Consider the following 12,655-nt stretch of genomic DNA (forward strand, 5'->3'; position numbering starts at 1 on the left):
TGGAATATGTTATGAGCATTGTACAGTTCAAGCAAAAAAGTTCAAAGCTGTGGTTGCTGAGATCAACAAAACCTTTTGTACTTCAGACAAGCATAGGTGAGCATCACGGACAAAGAATTTCAGCTCAGGTTAATCTGATCTGCAGTGTTCTTATGATAAGTCTTCGAGGAACAGTATGCAAAAATTTCTGTGGTGGAAGCAGTAAGTCACAGAAGACAAATGAAAGGATGATGAACTAATTTAACTCATGTTTCTCCTGATATGAAGTAGCGCAAAATTCCTTGCTTTGGACTACGAATAAAGTTAAGTCACAGAGAGAGAGGGAAAGAAATATCTGTAAAGTATGTTAATGTTTCTTCCTCTCCAGTTCAGGAAACACAAGTGGCAGACTTTTACATGTAGGTGTAGGCAGTAGAATGAAGATAATCAATTCTTCAAAAGCTCCCTATAAATGTACGCTTTCCATCTAATCAGTATGAAACAAAACTTTTTTCTTCCTTTATATTATTCGTCAACAGAATTAGGAAAAATAATATGAAACTTAAACAAAATTACAAACATTAAGTAGACCCCATATAATAGCTGGGGGGGGGAGGGGATAGCAATATGTCACCATCTATTATTAACTGGGATACAAAGCAAAGCTACAGTACTTGTGGAAAAGGAAAGACAGGATAAGGATAAAATAGTTATTGCTAAGGGTACTTTACAAAAAAGGTTGCATGGTCACACCATCAATTGTCACTGCAGTCCAGTTAAGAGACTCAGAACTATATACAAACTTTGTTATTTAATTCGCTGCTTTTTCTGTGCCAGTGTATAGAAAAACAAGACAAATTCCTCTTTCACTCCAGTTCAAGATCTCAGTTTAATAGGGTAAAAATAATCAAAACAACAGCTTCTTTATCTACAAATTCTTTTTACAAATACACAAGTATTAGGCAGTATGAAGGAACAGTCTTAACTCAATCAGGGATAGAAGTATGTTGCAAATGAATTACTCTCTTTCCTCAATTTCTTCCTGCTGCAACCAAGTATTTATGCTGCTAAATGCATACACTGTCTCTTAGTATGCAATATATGGAACAAGCAATTTTATCATATCTTCACAAAGTGTCCTTAAGGGGTAGGCAATATTCCTTGAAATCTGTTTATCTCTAAAAAAAAAAAAAAACCACCTATCCATTAAAATTTCAAAATGTTTGTAGCAGAAATAACCTACAGGAATATCCAATGGAATTCAGTCCTAAACCATCTTCTAACATATCACTTGCCACAGACAAATAACATGCTTCTCATTACTAAACCAAAGGTCTAGAATAATCTAATAATTTCTTTCTTTTTTTTTATCATATTCAGAATAAAGGCATGACATCTTGCAAAGAACACTTTACACTCTTTACAAAGATTTAAACCTTCCTGTAAGCCACTGGCATTGTTCTTCTCAGTTCTGCATTTTAGTAGTTGAAATACCAAATTACTGATCAATGGAAAATATTTTACCACAAAAACAACTTATTTTTTCTGATTGCTTAAAATAAGCCTACAATTTTAAAGTAAATCCATATCCTGAAATAGAAAATTTAAAAAGATATTGACTGCTCATTTTTTAAACTCTAATAAAAGAACAATTTTCCTGTCTAAAAGACAGACAGCATTGCCACAGTTAGACACTACATCTTTATGATCTGTAATCATTTCATTGCTATAACTATTTGTACAAAATTTAAATTTAGAAGCACATTCGTGACTTAGAATAGAAGGGTTTATATATGCAAGGTTAAATAAACAAAACACGTTAAAATAATTCTAATTACTTATATCTTCCTATCACCAAGAAAACAATTATTTAGTACATGCACAGTTTTTGAACGGCAAAGTGAAATACTCCCAGTTAAGAAGAACTTAAAACTTTATGTTTCTCTTCCAGCTTCATTTTTGACTAAAAACATATTTCTCATAAAGAAAAGATTCAGAAGAGTAGATAATATCTGTGATGAAAGATAACTTTTTCCACCTCACGCTTGCAACAAACGTCCCTCAAAATGGCCTTTTTGTTTTTCATCTTCAGCCTACATTACCTTAGTTTATTCTATCCAAATCTGAATGTGAAAAATGCAGCAAGATTCCAGCTTGGACTGAAGATGAGTAAATTCTCCATGCTAGACTGCCATAAACATTCAGCCTGATGCCCAGTCTGACTTCCTATCAGCTAAGGGACTTATTTCTTAACTAACATTAATTGCAAACAACACCAAGCAATGCCATATACATGTATGTAGCCACCCAACTCGTATCATCAAGGCATGGATGTAACATGTAAGTGTATCATTACAACATACTTAGTCAACAACAAAATCTAGTCAATCACATAAATCCAGCTTAATTTTTTTAAGCAAAATTTGCCTTATATTGGGTGCTTCTGGCTTCCTGCTTTAGAAGACTTCTTACAAAAATGATTCTAAAATGAACTAGTGACAGAAAAGCACGGCATAAGAGAAAGGTGAATCCAATCTGAATTTGGATAGAAAAATATCATCTCATTAAAACAAGCTGTTCTGAGAAATTCAGAAAGTCACACACATGACTTGTAGCTCCGATTGAAGCTTTTATTTGCCTAACAAACTGATCCCAAAGTCCCTCTAGAACAGTAATTCCAGCTAGGTCATAGCATATCTGAATACACAATTTGATCAGTTTTGATAGCCCTTGAACTGATATAGCTTGACCTTTAGACTTTTTGCCAAAAGCCACTACCAACCTTATGAACTTTCTAAAGTATTTAGTCTTGTCAAGATATTAGTTGACAACCCTTTTAACATCCAACATATGAAATAAGCTTTCCCAAGAAGATGTTAATGCATGAGGAAAACATATGTAGATGAAAATTCTAAAGCACTTCTGTCAAGATCTTAGAGGGGTCATAGCAACATTTTTTTCCTGACAAAAAGATGTATGAAAAGGTTCTCCTACTCAGGCACCCTGTTCTGGATTTACCTGACCGATGTTCTTGTTATCGTTAATTATATGGTAATAAAACATTCTTGTATCTTCTTTAAATTGTTTCTATTAATGAAAATTTTAATTAACATTTTGCCAATAGGAGGAGAAAAAAATGAATGAAAACCTGTCAGACACGCAGAGGATCCTTAGGTTTCCAAGATACATTTAGTTCTCAAAAATCCAAGAATGCTGACTCCAACATTTATCTTCTAGACACACCAGTTTCAGCAAGGAGAACTGTTAATCTGTTATGTATGTTGAACTGTTTTGTTTACCTTCTTAAATTATATGCTTTTGCAGAAGCATTGAAGAAACTTTATTTGATACAGACTAACGGTAAACTGGATTTTGTTGCAGCTATTTATGCTTTAGCAAAATACACAGTGTGCATTTCTTTCTTTCTTCACCACCCTTCAATATTTTGAAATAGTAAGTATATGCTATCCATTATCACTGGTTCAATATATAGAGAAAACATTTTAATACAGAAGTGTAAGAGTACATAATTTCTGAACAGCATTCCTAAACGATCACTATGATTACCATTTTTAGAGACAGCATCCTCGAGAAATGAATAAAATATAAGCAAAAAATAAAAACATGGATCTCCAGCAGGAAACAATTTTCCTATTATCCTCAGTGTACATTTTTTAAAACCAAATGTGACCTTGCTCCAGCACAGAAACTGTGCATTCCTATTGGCAAAGATCAGACAAATACAAAAAGTAAAAATAAAATCCCTGTACTTAGTAATACAGTGTACATTGATCACCAACAATAAAGCCATATATAAACAAACATGCTGTTTGCAATCTACAACTTGAGCTGTGTCCTATCATCAATGAAGGTACTCTTAGTCAAAAAAAAAAAAAAAAAAAAAAAAAAAAAGATGACATGGGAAGTGATGGAAACAGAATTGCGCAGATATCACATATGACAGCAAGATCAGCCTGACATTCTCTCCATTTTTGTAGTGCCAGCACAGCAGAACCTTAGCTTGCCTTCTATCTTAAAATTCCTGTAAACAGTAAATCAAGAAATGACACTGAGTGTTGCACATCATGGCAGTGAACTACGGAGACTGAATGAAGAAGTTAAAGACCACAGCCTAAAGGACTGCAGACTTGCTCAGCCTAAATTCTACCAAACCTTTCCTACTACCAGTGTGCCTCTAAAGACCTAAAACCAGGGAACACAGAGACTGCACAAAGAGGTTAGGTAGACGGTGAGCATCTGGCTGAATCCCTAGCATTACCCGACAGTTCATTGCAAAAGTCCATCTGCAGAAAAAACACTGTACCTAGTTCTCTTAAAACTAGGCAGTACTTTCAAATTGAAAGGTTTTCTTTTGAAGACTTTCCACATGTGTAAGCATGGAAAAATGGAATATTAAATTTTTGTAAAACTTTAAACAATTTCAGATGTGACTTCACACCCAGCTGCAAATTTAAGACAACCTGCATGCAGAGTTGGTTTGTCTGTGCCTGTTTTATGTTTATAGACTTGCAAAAGTGTTAGAGCTAATGGTGGTCACTTGTTGGTGTCAAATCTTAGTTTCTATGACTGATTTTAATTTAAAGGTCCCAATTAAATTAAATTTTCCACGAGTCAGGCTCTCCGGAACATCCTTTACTGTGCACAGAATGCAAAACCCTACATAATCAGCAGGGCTAATCTGAAACTGCAGAACGAAGTATTGATTCAGGGATGCTTAAGCTACTGTTGAGGCAAAAGCAAGTTATAGATATGTACAGGACTGAACACAGAAAAGGAGACAAAAGCAAAAGAGAAGAAAAACATAATAATGAATGCACAGCTATAAAATGCTAAGGCTACTAGAACTCACACTTCCTTCAGATTCTTTTTGTTGGTGTTCTGTGTGTTACTTTTTAATACAAACCTCTTCATTTTCTGCTCTGACATAAAACATATTTTTTCATTACATATAAACACTTTCTGTAGAAAGAGGAATTCTTATATTCTTTTGTTTTACCAATTGGCTTCCAAATTATCACTGAGTTTTACCAAAACTAGATTGCTACCAAAATATTAAATATGTGTCTGTATTTGCATTATGTTACAGGTATAATCACCAGAATTTATGTCAAGCTCTGGCAGTTCAGTGAAATTTACTGGGAAAAAAAGAAAACAAACAACAACAAAAAAACAGGCAACCTGCTTACTGCAACAAACAACTAAAAATAACATCTAACAGTTTATTTGTAAACTATGCTCTAGTTATAAAAAAAAACTGGTAAAATGACAAATGAGTTTTATATTCAAGTCTTGTATATGATCTTAAGAGGTACTTAAAACTGAAATGATGGTTACCTTAAAGACACGCTATACTCAGGATAAAAGACACTTTTATACTGAACCCAGGTCCCAGTCTCCTCTTCAGTATTCTGGTCGTCTACTGAAAAGAGATTGAATGATGCGAACCTTCTCACAGACACTTGTTGGAGATGCACATCTTTCAAGTGCTTTTTCTTCAGAACCTTTGAAATGAAGAACAAATTAAACATTAAGAACAAAACTTTCAAGTAAAGAACAAATACAGGCTTATTTAACTGAACAGGCAAGTCTGGCATCAACCATAATAGCCACACTGTTAGCTAATAGCTATGAGTAACTCGTCCAAGTATGTCAAGCCTGAGAAAAATAACAGTGGTATTCATGATAGGGGTCAAGAGAATGGTCTATGAATGTATTATGTCTCAAGAACTGTAAAGCAAATGTACTGTGTTCACAAATAAACAAAGTTGTTTTTTTAACTCCCACTCCAGCAAACCCATGCCAGAATTGGAGAGGCACACTGAGCTCTCTCCTCTCCACACATCATCACCACAATGAAACTATCACAGACGGAGCTGTGCTCTCACTGAGGCAATTTCTGTGCCACTCACCTCTGTCTCTGCAGATAAAAAAAAAAAAAAAAAAAAAAAAAAAGGCAACAAGGCAACAACATCTTCCACAGAATTTAAATGACAGCCTCAAAACACAAAACATGATCCTCGGGTGCCCTAGTGCTGTTTTTGCCAGGTAAACTACTTCCTAGCTTAGAAGCCTGCTGCTGCACACCTCCAGAATTGCTGACACGCTTGCCAGAGTTGAGCAGCTTGCTGCCTGCCACAGGTCTTGGACTTCCAGATGCCACAATTGCATGTTTGTTCCCTTATTGGAGCCCTGTAAGGGTACTGACACCCTAACCAACCTTTGCACAATGTGAACACATGCACTGACAGCGCCAAGTTCAGCATGAAGATACCAAAGAACTCAAGGCAGCAAAAAAGAGAGAATGTGGCCATTGACATCTTTTGCAAGAGCTAAATGACTGAAACACTTGCTCAGAAAAGTGACGATGTGGGTTGGAGTCCCACACATCCTGCTGCGCTCACCCTTGTCTTCCAGGAGCAAGGTATCAGCTCCTCCATACGGGAAACCCTTGCACCCAGCCTGCTCAGGCTGTGCCACTGCACAAAAGACAACTAGACTTCTTTGTGCCACAGAAAAAGGCTAATTCTTTCAGTCAGTGATGTGGAAGGAGAAGAGAGATGTCCTGGGTGCAAGTTCTTCCTCCTAGCATTGGACGAAGTGCATAAATAATTGCCACTGCATTTTTAAAATCAAGGTGCGGAAGCAGTGGACAATGATGAAGAATGGAGCAGGAAAAAAAATCATCACTAGAGATGGGGAGGGCTACATGGGACAGCTCTATTAAATAGGAACATGCCACACTTTACAGGTTTTAGCCAACTAGAGCTAAACCTGAGGTCAGAGAAGTAGCTCTCCAGATTTATGAATCTTGAAGTGGAAGCTTTGCATACTGAATGCCTGCAAGAAAATAACGGGTCAGTGAATTTCTTTTTTTGCTGCGCCCAACCTTTGTCAACCGTGCTTTAACTGGAAAGGCACTCATATCCAACAGCCTTACAATTTGGTGCCATGACCTATTATTTTGCAGAATACTTGGAAGTACTACGTATGCGAGCAAAACAATTGTATTTGCCATGCTGTTAGTTTCTAATGGTAGGTCTGATGCACCCAGCTTATTGCTTTTGTATCTATTTTCATCGGCAGGTCCCAGCATATGAAAGGCACAGGCATTTTTATCAAAATATTAAAGATGGCTGTGTGCTGTCCACACTATTTCTTCTGCTTGTATAGCACATGAAAAAAAAAAAATACACACATGAAGAAAATCACAAAGACATCAGAACAGAAGAACCAAATTAAAAGGCTACCAGAATTAAGGCCTTCATGTAATAGTGGCATGTCCAGAAACAAAACAGACCACCTTGACAACTAAAGAAAACCACCAAGACCTGATTTTTAGAAGAGAATGCTGTTCTGGGGCTTTCTTAAAGAAGAGATTAAGTCATTACAAACATGCCAAAAAAAAAAAAAAAAAAATCTGGCAGTGACAACATTTTCCTCTTTTCTTTTTTTTTTTTTTTTTTTGGTTGTTGTTCTGCAGGGGTATCTTCAAACCACTCTGTAAAATGCATTCTCTGGGATTAGAGAAAATCTCATGAGCTTTTGAGTCCTCAGAAGAATATGATTCTCTCAGCCTCAAATTAAAATTAAGTGGTCCAAGATTTGAAAATTATAACAGCAGGTCAAATCTTTTAAAAACCTAAATGTAACTGAGAAAACAGAGCACAAAGGAAGAACGTGTTGCATTATTTATACGTAACTCTGCATTTTTACATTAGGATCAAAGTATTTTTTCTCAGCTCCTAAAAGCATCACAATTTTGTTACAAGCTACAAAGACAGGGTGCTGCTACAGCATAATCCACTAACAACAGCATCAAGAAAAAAAAGGTGGCAAACCTAGCTAATGTTAGAACAATATTTTGAAAAGGGTGAAAGGGTCCTCTCTAATTTCATGATGCCCTTCCAGTGAACTGGAATCTCTCCAATTTCCTGCACGCTGCCATTCTAAATGAGTCTCTCCCAGGGACCTGTACAAGCAGTACCTGATACCAAAGCAAGGTAAAGGCTTCTCAGCAGAACAGACACATCTCCAGGTTTTTGTGATGGCAAAGTAGAGCTATGGTAGGGAAGGCATTGCCAGACACCACAGTTCTTTGGTTGGGACCTGTGGCCCCTTCATCCCCTCCCTCATTAACTTTGAGCTGAGTTTCTCCACATATTTGTTTCCTAAAATTTCAGGAGCCTTGTTTCCCTTTCTTTGCTATCTTCTTTTCTTATACAGAGGCTCTGCCCTCTGCACAAGATCTTTACAGCTGTACACAAGTGTTGAACTTGTACACAGGTCATGCATACAGAAATTAATTACATAAATAAGAACATTTTACTTTCTATAATGAAAGATGCTCTCCCATCAATCACGTTCCCTAAAAACAAGTACAACAAACCAAACAGTGCAAGCTCACTTCTACCCTGTGTTTTTCCCTCTCCCAAATGTGCACATTTTTCCCTCTCTAACATCACCTAGCAATAGGGAATTTTAAGGCAAGCAAGGATTTTTCTCCATTTACCAGAACAAATGCAGTAAACCAGGATTAGAGGACCACATATACACACCTTGAAAAATAAAAATAAAATAAAAAAAAAAAACACATGACCATCCATTCCTCCTACTTAATTAGGAAACAAATGACATGCACAAAAATATGCAAAGGATGCCATCCAGAAGATTAACACCTTGTAATTAACCAAAACAAGCCTGAGACCCAAAGCTCTGACATATTCTGCTACTGTAACTGCCAAGTCATTTCACCAATCTGCCAACTTTTTACCTGTAGTAGAATGGAGCCAGAAACACAGTCAAGTCTTAGTTAAATACAGGTGTTTTTTCCAGGTTGCAGACTAAGCTTTCTTGCAAATCTTCAAACTAAAGCATGGATTGACTCACGCTTAGGCACTGCAAGCTTCAGACTCAAATGAAATCAAACCCAATAACCCTCCAGCACTGCTCTAGCAGCCCACCGCTGCCTGTTGCGCTGTACGAGCCGATGGCCCACTTGCTTGTTTGTTCCTACGTGGTTCAATGGGCATGCTGTACTTCCAAAAGGAAAACAAAAAGCAGCAGCTATCTGGTAACAAGCTCCTCCAACACCTTTGGGCTCCCTGAACTCATGAGATACCAGAGAAAACAAAGGAGTTGGCTGGACTCAGAGACAGGGGTTGTGACCAAAGGTGAATCCAAACACTGGAGCTCAATAAATCCAGCATGAATCCAGGATGTAAAACTGGAATGAAACAGAACAACAAAACAGCCCTATATAGAAAGGCAGAACAGCACTATTTCATTCAGTCCTGAGCAGCAGTTATTAGTCATTATCTCGGGGAATGTGGAAAGTATGTTTTTAAAATTCCGTACATAAATGAGCCAATGATATGAGTAGAAAAGAACTATTTTGGTAGGATACTCCTAGAATTTCTGTAAGTGATCACCATTCAAATGCTTCTAAAAGAATTAAAAAAAAAAAAAAAAAGACTAAAAAAAGACTATTTGCTCAGCTGGATCTCCCACCCTCACCCAAGAATACTAGAGGTTTTCCAGTATTGGTCATTGAGAACATTTCCAAATAGATGTTGGTAAACTAGCAAATGTGTCACTGATTCTCAGAAATAAAGCTCCTCTAAAGAGGCATTTCCATTTAAAGTGTCCATTATATTCAACATGTATAAATAGGCCATGAAAAAAACACCCTTCATTCTTCATTAAAACACAAGACATTACAAAAAAAAAATAGTCCAGAAAGCATTACCAAACTGTACCATTTCAGAAAGATGCTAGACTACTTCAGATCCCAATTACACTGCCCTTGGTATTCAATAACAATATTTAGATCATATTTAGAACATCTTACAAAGGCTAAAGATATTTAATCTGTTTTCAAAAATAAGAACACAGGCAATCAGCTGAAATTCACTGCATTTCTTGTATCTCCTCACGTACGGCCTAACAGCACTAAAAGCCACATTCAGTTACAGCTGGTGTGGTATAAACTCCACTCAGCACTATAGCACTGACCAGGCCACGGTATTTTCTATATGCCATAAAGTTTCAATGTAATTAGCTACAGTGTAAGCTGTAACTATACTATCTCTAAATATTATTGTTAGGATTGTGCACTATTTGGTTCTACAAGTAGTGTGTTTACCAAACAGTTTAATTCAACTGCAAACAATTTACAAACTCAAGACCAACAAAAACAAGATCAGGAGCGCAGGCACCATTCACAGAGACACGAGTGTAATAGAATAAAAATTCATTTTGCAAGTTTAACGCAGCCCCAAAATTGGCACTATCCTCACTTCTGCTAATATTTTTCAATTTTGGAAACTAAAGTGCATTAGCAGGTGAGCAAGGCTCCTATGCGAAGAAAGGATGGCTGTGAGAAGAAGAGCAAGAGGAAAGTAACAGGCAGGGTAAATACTTCGAACTTGGAGATTTCAGGAAAGTTTTCACTAAACTTTCTATAGGAAGCAAGTGTATGTGTAGGGAGCAACTTAGCACATGCCTATTTCTCCAAATCCCTGCTAAAGACTACAGACTGACTAATGTTATCAATTGCATAGACTGGCAGAGCTCAAATGCAGCCTTAGAGACTTTATTTCAGTCATTTATAATGCACACCACACGTGTACCTTACCTCAGCGTTCTGTTTAACTAAAAATATCTTCCTTGATTCTGACAAGTGAAGTATATTGCCAAACTCAGTATATATAAAACATTTTATTAATTAAAAAAAAAAAAAAGTAATTATGCAAACCCCTGGTTCCTTACACTAGCTTCATAGGATACCTGATTAAAGGGCTTTCTTCTTAATTAAATCAGCAAGCACGCACTCAAGCATCCTTACCGTAGCAAATCACTCTGCGTACCCACTGAATGAAAGCAAATTCAATATATAAACACACCACTGAACTTATTTCAACTAAGGTGTTATTATAAGCAGTATGAAAGGCATTTTTAAAAGCTCTGTACGAAACACATGGACAGTGCTCCTTTAAAGACAGATATAAAGAGAGGTTGATACCTCCTTCCAGTCCACAGATAGACCTAAACACCACCACTATGGTAAAGAGCACAGAACTGATTTTTACTTTGGATGTACCAGTAAGATTAAATTGATCCTTGCTCATTGTACCATACAAAAATCAACAGAAAGGCTAAAGAACATCAAAAAAAAAAAAAAAAAAAAAAAAGTCTGCAGAGGAAAAGGTCACAGATGCACGTAGCTGATGGAGAAACAGAAACCTTCTCCCCGAACAGCTACATACACCTCCACACACTCATCCTATTTCTATGAAAAGTTCCTTATGATTTTAAGGGACAGGGATATGCCAAAGGTGATAGACTGAAAACAAATAAAAGCGTATTGCTTTAGCACATCACAAAGGAGAAGTTTGTCCAGCTGAACAAGAATTTACAAACCCAAAGGACATGTCAAGAACCTGCCGCTACCGCGCCTCCACAGGGAGAGCTCGCCATGAGTTCCATTTGCATGAGGCCAAGTTAGGGACATAAACGTCACGTCCAGTAACAACAAACAAACAGATTGAGATCTTTAAGTTTTCATGCATATGCTTATCTATAGAAGAATCACTTTCAACGTACAGCCTCGCCTTTCTCTTAAAGGCTTCAAGAAAGCACTGAAGGCTGTGGCTGACAGGCTGCTCTTCACCAGGAGCGCTGAGGTGGCCACTTGCTGCTCCGTTCTCCCCAGCACCTTGCACCCATCGCCCCTGCCAGGCAGGGCTGCACTGCTGGGCAGGCCACCATCAGGTAAAACACAATTTTCAGCGCACCCAGCTGGATCGCTCCCCACTTCCCCGTGCTGTTGCTTGACAGGGAGCAGGGAGTCAGCAGACAGGCATTTGCTACTAACTGTGCCAACCAAGTCCAGCAGCAGTGCCAAGTGTCAAAACACGACCTAAAACTCCCCAAACCCCACCTAGTACCCTCAGCGTGCCGCCCCCGTCCCCGGGCAGGGCGGGGATCGCCCTCCTCAGAGCCCCGCCGCCATCCCGGAGGCACGGCTCCCCCCCGCCCGCGGGCTCCCCCTACCTGTCCGAGCAGCCTCCAGCGGGCTCTCGCCGCTCCCGCACCGGTCGCTTGTCGCCTGCCCGCGGCGGGGCGGCACGGGGAGCCGGCGGGCTCGGCCATGCAGCACCAGGGAGCGCCCGGGGCCGGGAGGGCGAGAGAGTGGCGGCGGGGATCTGCCGCCGAGCCCGCAGCGGGTGCTAGGACCGGCCGGGCTCCGGGAAGAAGACGCGGGGGGCCATCTTTGTTGAGGGCAGCAGCGTGTGCCCGCTGCCTGTGTCTCCCTAGGGCAGCGCTGCGGGATCGCGAGGGGCGCGGCGCTTCTCCTGCGCTACGCCCGGCTCCTCGGGAGCGCTGCGGCTCCTAACACACCTCAACACGGCTCTCCCGCAGCCTCAGCGCCCTGAGGGTAAAACCCTGAGTGAAACGCGAGCGATGCGAGCGCTCCCAGGCTGCCATCAGCGGCTGGATGAAGCGCGCCCGGCCGCCATCTTGGCTCCGGGCAGCGCTGTGAGGGAGCCGGAGCCATCTTAGCCCGGGGCAGCCCGGCCCCGCCGGGACAGGGGCTGCTGCGGGGGTCGCCGCCGTCGTGAGGGGCTGGAAGGGTCGGGGCCCGGCCGGGGGGGTA

At 39.5% G+C, this 12,655-nt stretch overlaps 1 protein-coding gene across 1 annotated transcript in view; it reads right to left on the bottom strand.

Moving 5' to 3' along the window:
- CAMKMT (calmodulin-lysine N-methyltransferase) overlaps nucleotides 1-12,603 on the bottom strand; it is a 221,280-nt gene extending 208,677 nt beyond the window's left edge. Inside the window, exons 1-2 of the mRNA XM_084514642.1 lie at nucleotides 12,052-12,603; nucleotides 5,335-5,501 (exon numbers count right to left, since the gene is read on the bottom strand). Of these exons, the coding sequence (XP_084370768.1) occupies nucleotides 5,335-5,501; nucleotides 12,052-12,150 (266 nt within the window). The 5' untranslated portion in view covers nucleotides 12,151-12,603. The remainder of the gene's footprint in view (nucleotides 1-5,334; nucleotides 5,502-12,051) is intronic.
- Between the last annotated feature and the right edge of the window lie 52 nt (nucleotides 12,604-12,655).

The sequence above is a fragment of the Aythya ferina genome, assembly GCF_964211825.1.
Source record: "Aythya ferina genome assembly, chromosome: 3".
NCBI lineage: Eukaryota > Metazoa > Chordata > Aves > Anseriformes > Anatidae > Aythya > Aythya ferina.